At 38.2% G+C, this 21,692-nt stretch overlaps 3 protein-coding genes and 1 pseudogene across 7 annotated transcripts; all 4 read right to left on the minus strand.

Moving 5' to 3' along the window:
* Positions 1-1,364: 1,364 nt before the first annotated feature.
* LOC113046256 (probable G-protein coupled receptor 148) lies at positions 1,365-2,495 on the minus strand (annotated as a pseudogene).
* Positions 2,496-3,178: 683 nt separating this feature from the next.
* LOC113046257 (probable G-protein coupled receptor 148) lies at positions 3,179-4,343 on the minus strand. The gene has a single exon (XM_026207198.1). It carries the CDS (start codon positions 4,341-4,343, stop codon positions 3,390-3,392), a length of 954 nt encoding a protein of 317 aa, XP_026062983.1. The 3' UTR covers positions 3,179-3,389.
* Positions 4,344-5,805: 1,462 nt separating this feature from the next.
* LOC113045361 (transcription termination factor 4, mitochondrial) lies at positions 5,806-9,565 on the minus strand. Of its 2 annotated transcripts, XM_026205703.1 has the most exons (5): positions 9,512-9,565; positions 8,638-8,727; positions 8,349-8,565; positions 6,375-6,559; positions 5,838-6,239 (listed from the first exon to the last, which is right to left on the minus strand). In XM_026205703.1, exons 1-5 carry the CDS (start codon positions 9,536-9,538, stop codon positions 5,856-5,858), a joined length of 903 nt encoding a protein of 300 aa, XP_026061488.1. In that variant the 5' UTR covers positions 9,539-9,565; the 3' UTR covers positions 5,838-5,855. The 2 variants fall into 2 exon arrangements, with proteins under 2 accessions (XP_026061487.1, XP_026061488.1); XM_026205702.1 differs by having other exon boundaries at positions 5,806-6,239; positions 8,349-8,727.
* Positions 9,566-9,717: 152 nt separating this feature from the next.
* LOC113045362 (PAS domain-containing serine/threonine-protein kinase-like) lies at positions 9,718-21,541 on the minus strand. 4 transcript variants are annotated; one of them, XM_026205705.1, is made up of 21 exons: positions 21,308-21,541; positions 20,998-21,173; positions 19,932-20,116; positions 19,693-19,860; positions 19,373-19,510; positions 18,772-18,903; positions 18,420-18,600; positions 17,929-18,113; positions 17,522-17,633; positions 17,328-17,429; positions 16,941-17,115; positions 15,363-16,198; positions 13,974-14,149; positions 13,626-13,781; positions 13,264-13,389; positions 11,963-12,097; positions 11,688-11,887; positions 11,082-11,215; positions 10,569-10,712; positions 10,271-10,451; positions 9,718-10,171 (listed from the first exon to the last, which is right to left on the minus strand). In XM_026205705.1, the coding sequence occupies exons 2-21, from the start codon at positions 21,161-21,163 to the stop codon at positions 10,072-10,074; spliced, it is 3,732 nt and encodes a 1,243-aa protein (XP_026061490.1). In that variant the 5' UTR covers positions 21,164-21,173; positions 21,308-21,541; the 3' UTR covers positions 9,718-10,071. The 4 variants fall into 4 exon arrangements, with proteins under 4 accessions (XP_026061490.1, XP_026061491.1, XP_026061489.1 ...); XM_026205706.1 differs by having other exon boundaries at positions 9,719-10,171; positions 19,932-20,140; positions 20,998-21,148; XM_026205704.1 differs by having other exon boundaries at positions 9,719-10,171; positions 19,932-20,140.
* Between the last annotated feature and the right edge of the window lie 151 nt (positions 21,542-21,692).

Genomic DNA, 21,692 nt, shown 5'->3' on the forward strand with positions numbered 1-21,692 from the left:
TGTTCATGGGAAATGTAGTTTCTGTCGCCGTTTCATAAGTCCTTAAACCCAGCAAAAGAACATCATATTCCCCGAATTTCATTGCGGGAGAATTTCCCATGTGGTTGCTGATCGTTGTTTGCAAACAAAAAACCCGACTATGAACGAAGACGTTGTGTCTTATTGTTGTCACGGCAAACTTTAAAACATTTTCAACGGTCCCAAAGCCAAAAGTGTTGTCTGACGTTATAAATTATGTAACGATTTTTAGATTAGAATGTATTGCTAGTTTTACATGTATAACATGTTTTGTACAGTTCAATAAAATGGTGGTGTTGTTGGCACTGCTTCCCTTTCTTTATGTAACTGTAGAAAGACGCCTTGATTAAAAAAAACTAAACACACACACAAAAAAACAAGTAACTTAGTTCTCCGGACAGATTGAGAGATGGAAAAAAACGTGACGCATAACTAGAAACTTGATCTCCCTGTTTTAACCTGAAGTATATATAATTAAAGAATTATTTGTGAATGATACAATGTACAGTATACAGTATATTTAGTAAAAACTATTTGATTAAATACATTTACAAAAACTCGCCTTCATAAAACTTCTAGACGAACTCATCTTTACTCAAAGACGCCAATAGCGCCATCTTGTGGTTATTTTAACTAATCCTACCAGTGTTTCGCGGGCATTTTTATTTAAATTACAGGAGAACAGTGAGGATTAAGTTAAGTATCTGGTAAGTTTTATTTAATATTTTTTACAGGAATCTTTCAAATTACGCAAATATGTGTAAAAAACGTTTTAACAATACACGTGCTCGCTTATCACGAAATGACAATAGTTTACATAACTTCGTTTCTGTCAAAATACGTACAGTATCGTCTCTACGATAAAATATAGTAACTTAGTTTAAGCTACCGATGTAATAATACAAAAATAAGCAAAATGAGAGATTTTTAAAGGCTATTACACCAATTGTAAAGCTCCATAATTATAGTTATTTCTGATAGGGTTTAAAGTAGTAATCTTAAATATATTCTATAACGGTGCTACTGACTGAAGAAGTATGAAGGCTGGGAAGGCAGACTTACAGTATAATATTTTTTTTATTATTATTGATACGCTAGAAATTGAGTTCTTAGTAACCAAAATACACAGTGAATACCATAAGTAAATACACACATCATATTTAACACAATACATGCCATTATTACCACAACTAAATGTACATTATTCTCACATATTTTTTGACATATCATATTATTACTTACAAAACCCCAGTTGAGCATCATTACAGATTTCATGTTTAACTGGCATTTCTAACTGGTTGATGAAATGCTCAGCAACACCTTTTTAAAAGTCTTTTTCACAAGTTTCAAATAAGCCTATTTATAATCACAGGTGTGATAGTAGTTGGCCTATTCAGATGAAAGAACTGGAACAGCACGTTGCAACAGTTCTCTATAGCGGAGCCCATACAGGTATGGCCGCTAAGGCTTTGGGCAGGATGAGCAAGACGTTACACACAACAAGGACATCCACAGGCTTGCTTTGGGGTCCATAGTCTCGCTGTTGTGACAAAGCATTCAGCTCAATCATCAAAACCAGCAGGGGACAGAAAGCCAGGAATAGGTGGAGATAATGGATGAGAAATGTTTCCTCTAGCACGAGATGAGGTCTCGCCCTTCCAAACGCCTGAACTACGGGTACAAAAGTAGAGGATGAGGTAACCAGACAACACTAGGAGGAGGATGAAAATGATACCCATGACCGTCAGCAGCATGGAGACACGCAGTGGGCGGAAGTGGCTTACGGTCAAAACCATCAGCAAAGGAAGGGAGCAGAGGTGGAGGGCGCAAGGGGTTGTACTATGGTACCACAAAAACATGCCGACAGCTGCTGCAGGAAAAAATACAGAGATGACCCAGATGGCAACAATTGCTCCATAGGTCCGTGACACAGGCCACAGTGCCAGGTAGCGAAAGGGGGCTAACACTGCAAAGCAGGTATCCAGTACCATTGCTGTAATGCTTAGTACCCCAGAGCTGTATAAAACCGCAGAGAGGAAGAGCAGCACGGCACACGGCCACTCCGTCATCAACACACCGGCTAAATTGATGCAGGCACTCAGGATGTTCATGCAAACAAAGAGCAGGTCACTGAAGAGACATTGGCCAGGAGGAGGTAACGCGTCTGCTGCCGCAGGTCACCTCGTGACAGGATACGAACTAGAAGAACCGGAGTGATCAGCAGAATGGCCAGGAAGGCCAAAATGGGGCACAGCTGAAGCACCTTCATGTGGCAGGGAGGGAGGAATCCTTGCCACTCGTGCGCAAACATCTCCGCTGGGCTTTCAGAGGAGTTTGAGAACTTAGAAGAACGTATGTGAAACTCAGCTCGACCCGACTTGTTGTACCAATTGGCCAAACGAACAAAGCAGAGATAAAAATAGGTCTTCTGCAGCTAGATAGAATAGCTCCGACTTTCCCTCCATTAGAGTTTCCATCTCTTGGCATGTGTTTGTCTGTCCAATCCAGGGATGAAGGTAAATGTGTCTCTCCTTCCCCCTTCCTGCCGACTGTAGTAAGTGGTTTACGGGACAGATGTGGATTTGTCACAGGCAAACTTGTAAATGGTTTCCATGGAGAAGGAGAAACGGGTAAACATCACTTCACAGCTAAATGGATCAGAATGACACTCAGGGATTTTGCACCAAGGCATAAATATTGATATGTATTCCTAGAATCAGAAGTGTTGCGTAACATTTACACTCTTATTTTTGGATTGACTGATTGTTTAACTTAGAGGACTAAGTGCTTCTCCTGGTTAAACATTGAACGCTTACAGGAAATTGGAGAAAGACACAATCGTGTAAAAATCCTTAAATGTAAATTTATTTATCTTGCCAAGAGAACAAAACAGCATTATGCTTTGCACACAAGAGTTTGAATCAATATTGTGGGCATGCATATCAACCTATATAACTGGGGAAATCTCACAATGAAAGGAAGTGAAGAAAAGAAAAATATAGATTTTGCATGAATAAAATCAAGACCGATTTATAAACAACTATTATTATTATTTGTAATTAGGTCTTAGTATAATTTCTTTGCGAGATTCCCTCAGTTGCATTTTATATAATTATGTTATGATGAATAACAGCACGTATCTTTAGTTTAAATATGAAAATATAAAAAAGACCAAAACATTCTTAATATACTTTCATGTTAAAATGCTTTAATAAAAATGTACTAAAATGAATACTAAAACATAAAAAGTATCTTTTGAGATCTCTTTCTGGCTCAGGTGTCTTAAATTCCCTCTTTTGCTAAGGAATCCTCCAACGACAGAGCAACCAGATACAGTTATTGTGCAGGCCTGCTCTGCTTCAAGTCCAGTTCTAGGCTGCACTCCTCTGACTTAGGTGTCGCTTCTTCCAAAACACCTGCTGGACAGTCTCGTAAATCTCGTGATAGCGCAGGATGTACAGGTAAGGAGTGCAACAGCGTGGAAGCAACATCAGTATGCACATATTCACCAAGTTAATCCACACTCCCACAAGATCCACGCTTTCTTCCTTTAAAAGAGCCAGCTCCACGGCAAAGACCAACGTGGGTACAAAATACATCATGAGCAACAGAGTGTGCGCCAGGAGTGTCATACGCGCCCGGGAGTACCGACTACGCCATATCCCAGAAGTTTTAGTGATGAAGTAGAGATGAATATAACAGTATACAATGAGAACAGTGCAGAGGCTGATGGCAACGATGAAGTAAAAATGAACGCCAACCTTCATCTTGTGTTCTAACGTGTGCAGCGCGATCAACATCAAACACACTGGACGGCTCTGCTTGTCACTGCCCATCACCACCTCAAACATCACTAGCAAAGAGACGGGACACACTGCTGCCGTTACCCACAAGCTCATGATTATCTTCCTGGCCCGAGATGGTGGGAGAATCTCTTTGTAATGTAACGGCCAACGTACCGCCACATATGTGTCGACGACCATCAATGTGATGGTGAGCACAGACGTGCTGTATGTCATTACCATGCTCACCATCATGAACTCACACAGAAGGTTAGGCATGTGCAGGCCCACAGAGTTGCAGGAGACCATGGCAAGGTTTATGGCGAGGAAGAGCATATCGGCGAAGAGCATGTTAGCAAGGAGCAGGTAGCGGGTCTCTTGACGTAGCGTAGGAAAACACAGTATGCAGAGGGACAGAACGGGGTTGACCAGCATTGTGACAGAGGTTAGGAGAACCGTAGGGATGATGAACAGATCCATGTGTCTGCTCTCCATTTTGTTGTACCAATCCACTGAGACGTTAACAATGAAAGACTGAGGCATATTTGCAGTTTAGCGCCACAGTACTGAGAGATTGTGTTAGGCTGAAGAACAACAGCTCCTCTGTTTACTGAGACTGGAACGGTGGAGCACATGTACTGCTTCTCTACCTACAGAAAACAGAAGAAACATAAGTATACAGATGTATACACACCATATGATCTATAAACTTTGCATGAGGCTTGAAAAAAATCAAACACAGTCCCTCCTACTAATATAACTGGCAACTGACATGACAGGTTTTTGAAAGGAACGGTCACTCTAATGTGTCCTGGCTTAAAGTCCACACCAGAAGAAGTTGTTTCTTAGGACTTTTCATTTTAGGAAAACTCTCTCTTTAAATTGTTATAATGACCAGAACAAATCTTTACAGATTACAATTTCTCCAAAGAGAATGACGGATAAATGTTACACAAATAAATGATACCATCATTCCTTTAAAAAATTGAAACCATCAAACATTCACAAAGCATTTTCCCTCCCAATACACAATTTGACAAAAAAGTGTAAAGACTGTAAATCATTTTAACCCCCGAAAGAGAATAAAAACAAAACTGTCCCTATCGTTATAATGGAAAGTTAACGTTACTGATAATACTACATAAAAAAGGGAAGAAAGACATATTAATAGTTTTTTAAGAAAACATTCAAGTCACAAATCCAAGGGCAAATAGTGATGAATATGATATAAAAATATGTTTGAGGGAAACTGAATGAGTTTAATATACTTCCAAATATACCAATTTTAACCACAAATGCCAGCAGAATGTTTGACAAGCAAGAAAAACTGCAAATAATGTGCTTGTTTGTCGTACTGGTGATAAAAACTCTTAATAATAAACAAATCATTATAAGATGGCAAGTACTGTATTTCCAACTGAACAAAACACAATTGTAAGTTTCAGCCCCGTTTCATTGACAAACAGTTCAAAGAGGAAGAATGCAATATGAACGCATCGACTACCAATCGATTAATCGTGTTAAAATGGCTTGCATACCTGTTCCACACATCCACATGTCCTGCTTCCATCCAGGCCTCCATTAAACTAATGTCACCCCAGATCAATACCTCCCGACTCTGTCCTCGTTATCAGAGAGCAGGCGTTCCACTGATGCGCACAGATCCGTAAACGATCGCAAGGCACTAACACTCTTTCAGCTCTCCTTGGTTACTCAGCATTTGGTGTAAATTATGCTGACCCTCCCCATGACAGATAAACTAACACCATTATTACCTCAATGTCCATCGACACTACTATGCACTTCATATCCAGAGGTAGAAGTTTATGAAGCAATAAATGAGATGGAGGATTAAACAAACAAATAATATACAAAAATGTTGGCATGACCACCAGCCTGTGAACAGTAGTCCTTTGCATATGTTAGGTCTTTTGTGCAAAACATGAGATGCATGAGATCATACCACCCCCCCCCCCCCCCAAAAAAAAAAATCATTACGTTATTTTGCTGAATAAAATTGTTTTTATTTGTTTTGAATTTATAATACAAAATGCTTCATTTCCTGTCCTTCTTGTAACCAGTGTTCCGCTTACTCCTGTGCAATCCGTCATCATCATCATCATCTTTATCCTCCTCATCACTGCTGTATTCGTTCTCCCTCTCTTCTTCCTCCTGCTCTCTTGCCATCAGCTTGCGAAAAACATGGAACTCCTCTGCAGTTGCCATGGCGACCTGCGTCAGGTAGGTTTCCTCAGAGACGCAGAGGACGTCTTTGAGCGTTGGGTTGAGGATGAGAGTTTGGCCCTTCTTGTCTGGCGTTTGGTAGCGTCCCCTCCGCTCCAGAAAACAGTGCCGACAGCGCAGCTCGGACAGAGGCAACCTGAACAGCTTAGCCTTTACCATCTCTGGCTGCCGCACGCCCATACGGAAATACGCATACTGCAGGGAGAAAACAAGCTCTGCGTCAGTTTGAAACTACTGTAAAACACTAACTTGCCTTTTAAATGGCAATTTTAACATCATCAGAACAAGATTTACCAGCCATTTACCATTTACCAGTAATACCAGCCCTACCTGAAATTTGTACTCCAGCTGAGCCAAATCCTCCTCCAGAACCTCAGGCGAGTCTCTGAGGATGTCTGTGACCTGATGGATGGTGAAGAGGCATTTCTCTCTGAGCAGTCGGGACACCATGTTTACCCTCTTGACTGGCAGGAGCATGACCTTGGGGTAGTGACTGATCATCCTCTGCAGACTACCTGTGGACAGATTTCAGACTCTCCATCAGTGGCTTTCAAACTGGGGCCTATGGACACCCGATGGAGCACTAGAGGGTCCATGCAAAATTTCAGAATGGGGGAACAGTGAGGGGGGAAAAGACCAACAACAACTAAAATCTGCATAAAATTAAAAAAAGTTCTTAGTAGGGCGGTAAAACAGATTAATCGCATCCAAAATAAAAGTCTGTTTATATATGTCAAAAAAAAAAAAAAGATTATTTCTATACAGTATACACACATATAAAGTAAACATGAACTTTTATTTTGGATGCACTTAGTTATAATTAAGCGATTTGACAGCCCTAATGTTTATTTATCTTTAAAAGTTTCTATTCTAAAAATAATGTCTCATTCATTTGATATGGATTTACACCACCTTAAACTCAGTTAGCTTAAACACAGTACACGTAACAAGGGCTTTGAAATAATATAATATCTAAAAAGAATATGGATAGAATAGAAAAAGGATAGAGCAAGCTAGTGTTAGATGTCTTTTTTTTTTATAATTGTGTATTTTAATAAGTTTCATTTTTTATTTAAAAGTATCTCACAATTATTTGACCAACAATACATTAAAACAGTATTATTGTGAAATATTAATACCATTTAAAATCACTGTTTGCTATTTTAATATATTTAAAAATGTAATTTATTCCGTTGATGCCAATCTGAAGTTTTCAGTGTCACTCAGAAATAATTCTAATTTGCTGGTTAAAACACATTTTCTTATAATAATCAACATTATCAAACAAATGTGCTGCTTAGTATTTTGGTGGAAACCAAGATTTATTTTTATTTTTTTTCAGGATTCTTTGATGAATAGAAAGTTTGAAAGAACAGCAATTATTCAAAATAAACTTTGTAACATTATCAATGTCACTTTTAAAGCAATGTTTGATTAAAGCATCCTTGCTGAACAAAAAAAGTACTGAACTTCCGGTTAATAATTAGACTTTAAAAAGATTGTTCCATCAAAAAGAAAGTTCTGTCCTAATTTGCTCAGCCTCAAATTGTTCCAAAACTATATGAATTCCTTCTTCTGTGGAACATTTGGTCTATGCAGTGGAAGTCAACGGTCACCAAAACAGTTTGGTCTGCTAACATTATTCAAATATCTTCTTTTCCATTTTGAAAGAAAGAAATACAAAAAGCTTTGGGACCACATAAAGCCAAGTGAATGTTTTCAGTGAAGTATCCCTTTAAATTAAGTATGATTAAAATGGCCTGAATGAATCTTTCCAGTTTACACTTTCTCGAAAAAATAAAGATGGATAAATGATACAACAACACTGTCAATCCTGTCAATTTTAAGCAAATTGTTTGCAAATTATTTGTTTGTTGTACTGTGGCAGAAACTAATCTTTAAAAAAAACATCATAACATGATATGTAGTTTGAAAACACTTCTGTTAGTTTCAGCCCAGTTCCAATGTTTTTGGAAGAAGTCTCTTTTGTTCAAAAAGGCTGTTAAAAAATACAGTAAAAATAGTCATGTTGTAAAATAGTAATACAATTTAAAATTTAAAAATGGTTTTCTATTTTAATATGATTAAAAGGTGATTTATTACTCCAGTCTTCAGTGTCACATGATCCTTTAGAAATGTGAAAACCATGATTCTCTTTTTTTTTTTTTCACTGTTGCTTGAAGAATAGAAAATGAAAAAGAACAGTATTTATTTTAAATAAACCTTTCTAACAACTCAGTCAAATATAAGTATTAATGCATTAATGACAAAAAATAGCTGTGTAATTTACTAAAAGACAATTACCTTCTACCAGTCCCATCTTCCTCAGATGATCAATGCGCTGCTGTAAGTCTGCACCTTTAAGTGAATATACTTCTGGACACTTCTGCATTATTTTCAGGATACTGGAGGGATTTAAGCCCAGGAGCAACAGTGCTGTCAGAACAGATGGAACATGTTTCCCATGGCTCTTCGTAGCACCTTCATGCATCTCCTTGGCTTGAGTTTCTGAGAAGCCCATCTGGAGCAAAGAGCACAGGGTGAGTTGATTCCCAGGTCTGTGGGTGACCTGACCACTGTGAGGTGGATTTACTTGATGGGGCTCTTGTGTGGAGGAGAACGCCATATGACCTCTTCTCACCGCCACAGGACAAACACTCCATCTCCACATCCATCGCAACATCTGAGATACAGAGGGAGGAAGTGCTGTTCAGTTCAACACATAATTGGGACACTAAATATTTTGGAAGAAAATATAAAACCACGCAACAGCTTTTCTCACTCTCACTCAGCTCTTATTTATATATAACATTTTTTTTTTCTTTATTAAATGCTGTTTTTGCATGTCGTCTGGTTATGATTAAATGTAAATTTAATAAGAAATGAAATTAGAATTTTAATTCGTAAGATAGCACAGATGTTTGAAACCAAATCAAAGAAACACTGCTACAGAAAACTAGCATGTGTGTAATTTGACTTTTACACCTAACTTACTGAATAATACAACTTTATTCTCTTAATGTAATCTATTTATTGTACGTTCCTTTTTGAGTGACTAAAGCAAAGGAACACAAAAGCAAAAAGGTTATTAAAATAGCTTATATTAGCCCCTCAACAAATAGTTACAGCACACACTGACCTTTCACTTCCATGAATTAAAGGCAGCTGTTGTTTCATACAAAATTATTCTTAGTTTTAACAAACGTTGTTTTAGACTCAGATTTTCTAGCAGTTACACTTCTTATTATAATATTAAATAAGCTATTATTTATTCATTTCTTTTTATTGTGCGGTTGATCATTAATGAATGCTACTCCGATTCCCACAAGCAAATCAAAGAAACCGCTTCTTACCAAGTGACAAATCGTAATATTTATTACGGTAGCTATATAGCAGTGGTTGAACATTTAGTCTAGTGTCTAATTATCTGATAACCTAAAATATTTATTTTGTCGTTTCGTCCTCACCTGTTTTCTGCATACATGTGTACCCATACCTGTGCCGCGTCAAAATACTCCCGCACTGAAACAACAGTCGAGAGCTCAAAAGTTCCGGATGTTTGAACGGAAGACGAACAAAATTAAAATATTTTATTGAAGAATTCCATTGATATTAACATTAGATAGAGGCTTTACAAAGCCTGTGTGAAATAAAAGCAAACTGAAATTATACCAATAACAATTTATTCATAGTATAGATACATATATATAAAAATTAAACGTAAAAAATTATTAAAATACTTATAACTTAAAAAGGTTCATCAACCTAAAACTCTTTTAAAGCTTTGAAGGCCTAATAACAAGGATCTTGAAGCTCAGGTGACCCTCATTCCAGGTCTAGTGCATGTGCCATATGTTTTAACAGGACAATCCTGGTGCTCAACACCACAGTATTAACAGTAACAAACAACAAGCACATTCGACATCTCAGAATTCAATGTTTTAAAAACTCCATGAAAGGTAAAAAAAACAACACACTGATAAATACACTCATATTCCTTCACCAAACACAGAGATAAAGCTGTTCCTTAGCAACACAGATGGCTTCCATTCCCAGTCACACTTTCCTTTTGCTCTTTGGACGGACTGGTATCATCAAGGAGGACAGCGGCAGGTGGACGGAGAGTTCTGCAGAGACTGTGCATTAGTGCTCATGGTGACATTAGATGTAATGTCATAATTAGTTGAGCAGAACACATTAGTGCCCCTTTCACAACAGTTCCTCACTCGTCGGTGAGATATTTCAGCAGCTCAGACTGCAGCGCCGCCATTGTTCTCCTCTGCTCCTCATCCTCCTCCTCATCTTCTAATGGAGTGTCCTCTAATGTGCTCAGATTGTTTTCGGGGTCCAGGTAGAGCTTGTCTACCCGGTGCACAGGTGAGTTGGGCTCCACTTGTTCTTTGGATTCTGAGATAAAGTATATGATGTATGAAGCTCTGCATCATTTGATTTAAAGAAAAAGGTGTTGGAGCTGAATATTATCATCTTTTGGTGGATGAAATAACCTAAAACCAATTCTCTTACCGTTGCTGGAGGGGAACACCTCTCCCCACGAGTACTCTGCTTGATTTATGGGTTGCTGAATCCACTGCGACTCCAAGAGCTCCTCGAGAGTCATTCTCTGATCAGCCACTGGGTGCAAAAGACCAGCCAACAGTGCATACAACTCTAAAAACAAGAACAAAGTAACAGGTGAAACCGTAATAAATGGTGTTTTTGCAAGTTTTATTTAAAAAAAGTAATGTCCTACGTCTCATTTGAGTACATGAGAACAACTATCTGCCAATTTAAAGGGAAACAAGTATTCTTTGATATTGTGTCCTATTTTAAGCATAAACTAATTTTTTTTTCAACTTCTTAGAAAACAAGACAAAGACAAGAAATACTGAGGAAGATGTCAACTTTTTGCCCCAATTAAGACCCTTTTAATGCCTTCAACTGTGGAAGGGAGAAAGACCCACAAAACCCTGAATAAAGCAAAATTAATGATGTATCTCCAGTCAGTCTTCATGGCTGTGATGAAGCAGAGCTGCAAACCTGTAGATATCTGGCATGGAGGGTTGAGTCGGGCCTGCAAGGTTTCCTCCACACTGCAAAACGGGTTTTCACTGAAGAGTAAGGTGTATAAGAGCACTCCTAGAGACCACATCTCCAGCTCTGGACCCTCGTACCTACAGTACATACATCAAAAATATATAAAATTCTCATATTTAACCTGTATGTGAAAGTAAAATGCTTTCTTGTATTCACCTCACCTGACATTCAAAGGCCTACAAAGGCTTAAAGTCAACATAAAAAATGTATTCATTTTTCTAAGTTATTCAAACCTATTTTAATATCCAAACATGATTCATGAAACTTGAGTGAATTAAAAAAAAAAAAAAAAAAAAAAAAGTCACTACATTTTTATTGAGGGAAAATAAAGAAAGACCATCTCTGATGAATCGTGCACATGCATGTTCAAGGGCTTCATGGTGATCTCAGTCAAACTGTAGTTAAATACATTTCTTAGACATGAATATATAACCTTTATGTTCCCCTTCTCAGACCCTTATCCACTTGATCCTATCCTGTATTGTGCCCTTATCGATCTCAGATGCACAGATTGAACTGAGATGGGCTGTGTGATGTTTCAGTACGTACTGGTTTCCCTGAAGCACCTCTGGGGAGCAGTACTCCAGAGTACCACAGAAGGTGTAGAAGAGCTTTCCGGGTTCCAGCAGTGCAGCAGAGCCGAAGTCGATCAGCCGGATGTGGAATTTAGAGTTTATGATGATATTTTCATCCTTTATGTCCCTGTGGAGCACTCTTTTGCCACGCAGGTAACTCACTGCGTCTACCAACTAAGTACAGAAATATATACATCAGAAAAAAAGCCAATTACAACATCTCAAGAGTTCTCATAGCCTGTTTCTCACCTGTCTGAAGATGTAGCTCGCGAGAGGCTCATCCAGTCTCGGCTGCATGTCGATGAACTCAAACAGGTCAAGCCCATCCCCATGTTTCTCCATGACCATTTGGAAGAATCGCTCATTCTCAAACACCTCCAGCACCTGCAGCAAAAAGGAATACACTCATAAACACCAATAGTGAACATACTATAACTAGCATTTTGACAGTTCCATACTTTAACTATTAATGTATTATTCGAACATCTGGTAAATAAAGAATTTTCAAAAACATAAATAAAAAAACTTAAATGACCATTTTCTGTTTTAATATTTGAATATGTCATTTATTCCTGTGATGGCAAAGATGAATTTTCACCAGCCAATACTCTACCTGATCACATGATCATTCAGAAATCATTCTAATATGCTGATTTAAAGTGCCCCAATTATGGGTAATATGAAGGGTACATAGTTTGGTTTTCGGAGACTCCAACAACAGGTTGACATGCATGCAAAAAAACACTTTCATTGTTTTATAATATGCATTTATTTTACCTTACTTGATCAACGACTCCCAAACGCTCAACTCATTTTTCTAAACCCCTCCTCTGCATGATGCTATTCTCCAGTGATTGGTCGATTTCATTTTCATTTCATCATGAATGCCTGTAATGCCTGATAAAGCAGCGTTTGTGAGCGCAGTGCTGCTTTATGTACAGCGTTACTGGGGAACAGCTATTTTTACCACTGAAAAGCTGCACCAAGTGGCAAAGAATGAACTTGCATTTTCATTCAGACCAATTCCCAAGTGGGCGGACAATATGCTAATGTTTTATGTTTACATGAAACACATTGGGATTCATTATAAAAATGACTTGTTTCAATAAATTTATACAATTCACTTTCAGTTTTAAAACTCTGCAGGATGTTTTCATCCACTTACAGCAGTGTTACACACTGCATTAAAAGCCCTTGTCAAAAATCCATAATAGTGGCACTTTAATAAAACAGATTTTCCAGGATTTATTTATTTGAAAAATAAATAGTAACATTACAAATCGCATTGTCTCAAATTTGATGCATCCTTGCTGAAATTAAATTAAAATGTAAAGTTTAAATAGATTCTTACCGACTAGTAACATTTGCATTGTTGTGCATTTTTGAACAAGATAAATAGTACAGTAAAACTGTCATTTAAAATGAGGTACAAGGTTTTTAAGCATGTGAACAGATTAAAATTGACATTCGACAACAACATTCGACTCTTTTTTTTTAAAGAGGCTATGTTGCATTATTTAATATGAACTCAAACGGTTCTCTCAACGTACCTTCACAATATTGGGATGTTGCAGGCGAACCAGTATAGCCACTTCTTGACTGACCCGGCCCAGATCAGGATCATCCACCCACGCTTCACTCACCACTGCACTTTTCCTAATAAACTTCACAACCACCTGAAATTGAAGTGAGAGATAATAAATTCAACATCTCTTCACCAGCTCATATAATTGTCCATAAAAGACTACATGCCCCCTACATCAATTACACTGACTCGGTGTGTAAACATCCTCTCTTAAGAACCCTGACCAAGGTTTGAACAACTGACATCATCGTTATCAAGTTATTATCTTGCATCCGGATGAATATGAATGTATGAACAGCAGTGAGTGCAGAAAAGAATGTCACTGACTTCCTGTTCATCTTTCCTTCTTGCAGCGAGCCAGACAAAGCCGAAGGCTCCCTTTCCAATAGAGCACAGCGGACGATAGTCTTCTGCAAAGTAACCCTCACATGCCCCAGACTGCTCCAAGTGCACAGAGGAGCGCAAGGCATCTGAACGAACTGCCTAAATCATGAAGAAAGAAAGGTTAAATGCAGGAAATCATTAGGGACCAGAAACCGTTGGTTTGATTCTTCAAAATATCTTCTATTGTGTTCCACAGAAGAATGAGATGCATACATGTTTGGAATAACATTTGGGGTATTCCCCAAAATCTCCTTTTAAAGAGCTCATTTTTAAAGCATTTATGCAGATCACCTCAGCGAGACTGGAGGCAAAGGCTTCCTGTCCTGGGGCTCCTGTCCTCACTGTGGGAGACACTGTGCTCGGTGGCGCCTCCTGGTGGTGGAGCAGGAGATGACTCCCACTCAGCCACAGACAGACCAGAGAGCTGCCGCTGGACAGGGACATCCAACGTACATCACACTGCACCTCTACACAGAGTGAGAAAGAGACACTGAAAATTACCACTTTATCAGTTGCTGTGCACTGACATATCATAAATGTACAGTAGACAAAATGGATGGTGTTTTTAAGATCTGGTATACAGAAAGAGTACACAGTTTGAACAGGAAAAATGCAGTACAGCAGGAGATAACATACAGTAATCATCATAAAATAAACCCAGACAAGGGTCTTGGATCACCCTGAAGGGGGTTATTTTATGATAATGATTACAATATCAAGCTTATTCCATGGCTACTTGCCAAATAAATACATGGATAAAAAATTTTGATTTGAAGTTTAAATTATTTTATCATCTCACTGGCGGATTACTTTACAGGGATAGATGACCCAAAATTAACATTCTGTCTTTTAATCACAATCATATTGCTGCAAAACTTTCTTCTTTGGAACATAAAGAAAATACATATATTTTGCAAAATATCACTGTCCATTTAATGGAATTCAGATTGGTTCCCAAATAGTTTCAACAATTCTTCTGTTGGGTTCAAGCAAGTCATAAAAAAAAAACTGGGTGAACTGTCCCTAAAGGCTTCCACTGGTAAAAATTAACTACAACAAAATAGGAAACAATCTGCCTTGCAAAAAAAAAAAAACCATGAACAACTCCACAATATTAAAATAATAATGAACAGATCCATTCAAAAGTTTTGGATCAGTAAAAATCTCTTATGCTCATCAAGGCTACAGTTATTTGACCAAAAATACAGATTTTTTTATTGCAATTTAGAATAAGGATTTTCTATTTTAATATACTTTAAAATATAATTTATCCCTGTAAAGCCAAGCTGAATTTTCAACATCACTCCAGTCTTGTGTCACATGATCCTTCAGAAACCATAACGCAAGAGTGCGTTAAATGTAATAATAAACACTTATATTGTTAGAACATATTTATATTTTTAATAAATGCTGGAATAATTTGATAAATTCAGCTGTGTCACAGAAATAAATCATATTTTAAAGTACATTATTAATCTTACTGATCCCAAACTTTTGAATGGCAGTGTATATATTATTACTATCATTAATCTGCGATGCAATATATTTTTCTATGGACTTGTTTCCTTTATTTTAAAAGGTCTTTCCAACATTAACCATCCCTTATATAATTTCATACAATATGCTCATTACTGGTGCCTAGTATACTACAGGTAAACTAGAGGGGCATAGTTGACATACCAATTGATTTTCCATCTCTGTTGTAGCAGGTCACATGAATCCTTCCTTCTGGAATGGAAGAGTTTGTCTTCACCTTTTTAGGAGTAGAGGTGGTAGGAGTGTCGCCTGGTAACATTATTCCACCCTTCCGGAGATCCAAGGCATTCCGGATTTCCGGTGATAGGGAAACATTTTGCGTTTTCTCTTGCTCCGGGCAGATTTGAGCCTCTGTTTCAAGGTCGGATTCCACAATGAAGGGTGAAGGAGTACGCAGGAGCTCAGCAGTGTCACATGAGGTAAGCGAATGGTTAAGATCTGCAGATGCACTTAGAATCTCAACACTGTCATTCAGGTCCATCTCTGACATGGCATGAACAATGACATCTCCATTAGAGTTCAAATCCAAAAACGTGCTGCCCGATTCCGCTAGGTGATGTCCCTGCTGAGACTCGTCTAGCTTTTCAGGACCAGAGCCACCCACAAGCCGCTCGCAGAACCCAGACGATGACCCACTGCCCAGGGAGATCACCTCAAAGCTGGATCCCTGAAGCTGAGCTTTCTCTGAACACTGGCAGGCCTTTGTGGGGGGTTTTGGATGTGGCACAGTGGCACAGGACTTTACTGAAGCTTCTTTACGGGTGGAGTTTGGGGCTATGGAGGCATCTCGCCTAGCAAAGTTCTGCTCGGATGGGCCACAATGAGGAGAGACAGTAGTGGAGAGGCAGGTCTTGTGGACTTCCTGGGACTCCACCAGAGCAAAGGTCTGTAGCAGAGCGGTGGTGTTGGCGGAGTCAGACTCAGACCCTCGAGGAGTCACATCCACAACCTGCTCAATAAGCTCTGTAGTGTCATCCAACCTGAGAACAACAGAGAGAATGATGATATCTGAGAATAATGAATGACAATCTGCAAATTAAAAAAAAAAAAAAATCTCAAAATTAATAAAATCTAAACCAAAATGTAAATGAAAAGGGAAAACACATAAAATGAAAACTAATTGAAAATATTTGACTGTTGCTGCCTTCAATTGCTTCCAGAATGATCGTAAATAGGAATGTGGAAGTTAAAAATTGCATATAAAATTGCTTGAATTTGTCGAGCTCATAATCACAAGTGGGACTTATAAAGTTTCTGATAGCACGCCAAAGCACAATAAGACTGACTTATAAAATGGGTATGTTGTCTGTACAGATAACAGGCTTGTATTAATAGTGGAATGTTTATTTGCAAAGACCAGCATTAGTACTGCCGGAGCATGAAGCTACACACTAAGAAGCTCCGCCCTCTTTTCTAATGGGGCCGGAGCACCAGCTCATTTGCATTTAAAGGAAAAAAACAAAAAAACAGTCCATTTTGGCTCATACCCTAATAGTGTCAATTTTAATAAGCTATAAAAATTATATGTGGGGTATTTTGAGTTAAAACATCACATACACACTTTGGGTATATCAAAGACTTCTACATCTTGAAAAAAAGGGCAGAGCAGGTCACCTTTAAATAGTATTAAATTCTAACATGCTGAAATGCTATTTTCTCTTAATCTGTGCATATCAAAAATGAAAGAAAACAGAAATGAGAGGATTTAGTGGAGTATCTAACCCATTCAGTGGTGTGGAGGTGACAGCAGGTGAGGTCAAGGTTGATAGGATGCTGTTCTCCTTCTCCAGTTTAGCGTTTTTCCCAGTGAAGATCCTCTTCCCTTTCCCAAGACCTGCTTTCCTACGCGTAGCTAGATGCACCATCACACTGTCACCAGCAAGCACTGTGGTTGGATCTGAACATATATCATTCAATTAGCCATAAATCAAGTTACAGCATGAAGAAAAAAAAACTAAAAAGACAAAAGAAAACCCTGTTGTTACAAAAAATAAAATACAACCAAAAATTAAATAAGAATGAAATAATTAAGTCACAGCAATAGAATATAATACAATATAATATTATGTTATATTGGCTGAGTGTGGAGCAATAAGAGAAGGAACTCACTACATGTGTCCTGTTGATCTTTCTTAGTTGTGAGCATGCCAGTAGAGAGAGTTAGAACATCAGCAGGGTGACAGCTAGCACTAGCCAAACATCTACAGGGGTCTGAGAAGTAGGCAGGCAGGAGGTGAGGGGACGTTAGTGCAGCATCACAAGCTAAAGTGTGTGCATCCTTAAAGCACATCTCTTCTCTGTACCTGTGCAGCTGTCAGAGGGGCTGGATGCATCATGTGGATGAGATGTAGGGTGGTCGCTTCGGTCCGCAGCACGAACCCGCTCATAAAACGCCGGTATCAGGTACGTGACATTCTACACACAGGCCTGCTGTTAGCTAGCATGTAAACTAGCTTGGAAACATTGCTTATGAGCTGGACTCAACATTACCATTGATTTACCAATTTGTATACAAATTTAAATACAAATACAATTTTAAATATTTTAAACTTAAAAGAAAACAAAAGCACGTCACAAAAGCCAATTGAAAATATTCATAATTATAACACTGGTTGGACTAGATAAATCAAATTGGACCAACTAAAACTTTTAATTAAAAGAGTTATACAAAAATCACAAATCCCAAGGGAATGCTTTATAGCATCTGTACCTTTCCGAGCAGCTGACCGCTGTTGTATCCGAGCAGCAGAGAGCTGAAGGGGTTGTTGAGACTGTGAATGGTGCCGTTGGGCTGAAGTGTCAAGAGGCAGCTACTGGGAGCAAACACACACACTGACCCAAAGTACAGCACATCTGCACTGGGGGACAGGACACCACCCGCGCCCGATTTACCCGCTGCAGGACAAGATGATCACACTGAACTCAATACCAATTTAAATTACATCTAATTTAATTAATCAGCAACTAAGTTAATTAGCTTGGACAAATACCAACAAGAAACTCAACGGAAACAAAGATTTCCTTTATGTCAGAGCAAATGTTGGAAACTCACTTTAACTAGTAGCTCTGTGCTATAAATAAATCCTCACAGATACAGAATTCTGCATATTTTAATTTTTCGATGTCAGTGTGACTTCGGTCTGTTGAAGCAACTATCAGTTATTAAACTGCACGCTCTGCAGTGAAAGAGTGAGGACTGACCGGTAGGAGTTCGGTCGGTCTGTCGAGAGCTTGTGTGTGAACCATCAGAAGGTTCTGGGTGTGCTGATCCTTTAATCTGCAGCGGTGATCTTCCACAGGACACTGCAGCTTGCAGACGAACACATGCTGGCACCACCACACCAGACCTGGCCTGCACATGCAATCTCTGAACACGCAACACCTGAATCACAAAGGTAAAGAAACAAGCTGTGTGAAGGTGCAAAGTAGACTATTATATACATATATTAATGAAAATATAGCTTATTTTTTTGTGTGTGTGTCACTAACATGACCAAACAAAACAGTAAAAAAGCCAACTGCTTGCTTAAAGACTTTTTAGAGACATTGTGACCTTGGGAGTCCTGCAATGGAAGGGGATCTGTAGTGACGGCATCAGAGACATGATTGACAGGCCAGTCATCTCCTCAACAGTGTGGTAATCATAAAGATGGGCAAAAGTTGTGTCACAACTAAGGATTCCACCCTGAGGAAATAGGAGGAGAAGCTCAAACTTTTTTGACCAACTGAGCAACAACTTTACAAACAATTTTCCTTAAAGCTACACTACAACTTAAATGTTTGCGGTCAGTAAGATTTTTTTTATGTTTTTGAAAATGCTGCATTTATTTGCTCAAAAACACAATAGAAATATTGGAAAATATTATTAAAAGATCTGTTTTCTATTTTAATTCATTTGAAAATGTAATTTATTCCTGTGATGGAAAAGCTGATTCTTCAGCAGCCATTACTCCAGTCATCAGTGTCACATGACACATTCTAATCATGCTTACTGACGCAAAACTTTTTAAAATCAAGTTAAATTCTGTTGATTTTTATAGTATAATATCATTACAAGCTTAATTAAATTAATCAAATTATGCTTACAGATGCTTAACTTTATACATAAGGTTAACCTTTCAGTGCACAATTAGCTGCAAGGGAATAAGTCTCACATTTTGAGTGAAAGTCACGTGTGCTGTGATTCTCTCCACTCGCTCCAGCAGGAGCTCTAAGATCTGCTGCCGCTGCTCTGGTATCTGAAGCCACACAGACACTGGAAACTCATCTCCTGTCAAACTCACTGCGCTCACCTGTGGAGAGAATGAGCCGGAGCTGGGCTTTAATTAATGATGCTCACATCCAGCACAGGAAAGCAGAGATCAGAGCCATGGACAAAACATGCAGCGTGGAAGAAATAAAATATTCATGACTCATGAAACGATTTAGTGACAGCTAAGTAAATTGTTGTTTAATTAACCACAGTGTTTCATACCACTTTTGCAGAAATAGCAACTAGGTTTCCATCAGAATCCAGAGTCTCCTCCCTCAGGACCTCCTCTAGCATCTGACTGGCTCTTAGGAGAGAAGTCAGCTTCTGGCCGATCAAATCACTGTATCCACACTCAAACAGCTTACAGGCATGTTCATTTGAATCCAAAACCTCGCAAAGTAGATAACATAAATAAATAATAATTTAAATAACTCAATAATTCAAAGAATAGGTGTACCTACCTGTAATGTTGTGCAGTTAATGGACAGGACAGCTTTATTGGGGTTAATGGTGAGAGCTGTGCCTCTTTTTTCTGGAGCGGTACACATGAGTTGCCTGAGCAGAGAGCTCTCCAACACTGGAGACCCATGAACTGATGAAGGAGACACGGGGTGGAAGCTTTGCAGATCAGAGATCCTCATTGCTTCTGATGAACCAACATGAGAATCACCTTTCAGAAAACAAGTTGAGTAAAAATGCATATTCTGTCAATTTACTCCTTGCCATTCTTTACCACAACCAATTAAAAAAAGCTAAAATAAATTATACATTTGTTTAATTGTTATTTAGAAAGAATGTGTTAATTTGATCAAACATGATAGTGAAGACATTTAATTTACAAAACCAAAAAAAAAATTATATGAGATAAATGCTTCCCTTTTTTTAATCATTCAATTGATAAATGTTTAAAAGATTTTAAAAGTGAACAAAAATTAATTGATAGAACCCTTAAAAAAGTACCTGTTTCCACAGATCTTATAGATCTCTAAGATCTTATAATATAACAATTGTATAATAACAATAATTGTTTTTAACATTAATAAGAAATGTATAGCAAATAGCAAGATTTGCAGTCACAGGAATAAATTAGTTTTAAACTATATTAAAACATAAAACTTTTTAAAATTGCAATAACATTTCACAACAATACTATTTAAAAATATGAAAAAGGCATAGAGAGTACACAAAAAAAAAAATCCAACCCCAAACTTTTGAACAGTCAGTTTTTTTCCCCAAACAGTTGAAGTAAATGTAAATGGTGACTGAGGCTGCATTCTGTCATTCTTATATTTCGGTCTTCCAAATAGTCATACAAATTTCGAACAAAATAAGGGTTAACAAAAGCAACCCAATCACCTGTTTTGGCCAAACTAGAAAACCATCTTCTTAAACACTCACTGCTGAATTACCATATTTTTGATATTTAACAAGAACTACTGCTATATGCTGAATTGTTTTAATTTTAAGAAGCTTTATCGTTATTAATATATAATATGTAAAATTTGGTATCACTTCAGTCTGGCCCACCTGATGATGCGTCCATGCTGTTGAGAGTGCAGTTGCGCGCGGAGGGGAAGGACTGGTTCATACAGAAGGAGTCAGTCTTCATCACCGTGCTGATACTGCAGTTATCATCAGCAGCACAAACACTGTCGCCCCTGGGGCTGCTCCTCTGTCCCTGCATCAGCCACATCACCGAAGCGCTTTAAATCAAAGTCGACAGTCACAAATACGATTCTAACCAACGGTGTTATTGTTTTCCAGACTAGCGAGAAAGCTTGCTCATATATATCGCATTACGAACTAATACATCATGCTTATAAGGAGCGCGACTCACCCAGCACACACACTTCTCGTTTCTACAACACTTGCTGTGCTTTCAGTGTACTGCCTGCTGCCTTGGAGACAGAGAGAGGGATTGTTCCTTCTTTCCTTTTAGACGGCTAGATTGAATAATAAATAACGAAACAAACTCTAGCTTACAAACAAACAGGATTTTTCAGTTATCAACGGACATAAACAGTGTTGGTTTGAAGTATTTGCGTTAATTATGTCACACGGCCTACAATGTTTGGCGCGTATTGAATCGAAATAAGTTGACGAGAAGGGAAGAGCCAATGAAAAAAAAGGAATTTTAAAATTGACAGGGAGTTAATCCAATAGAAAATCGTAGTGGGCGTGGCTTAATGCATTAAGGGTGGGGTGTAGTCGCTTTGGAGAAA

Source organism: Carassius auratus, chromosome 27 (assembly GCF_003368295.1).
Source record: "Carassius auratus strain Wakin chromosome 27, ASM336829v1, whole genome shotgun sequence".
Taxonomy (NCBI): Eukaryota; Metazoa; Chordata; class Actinopteri; order Cypriniformes; family Cyprinidae; genus Carassius; species Carassius auratus.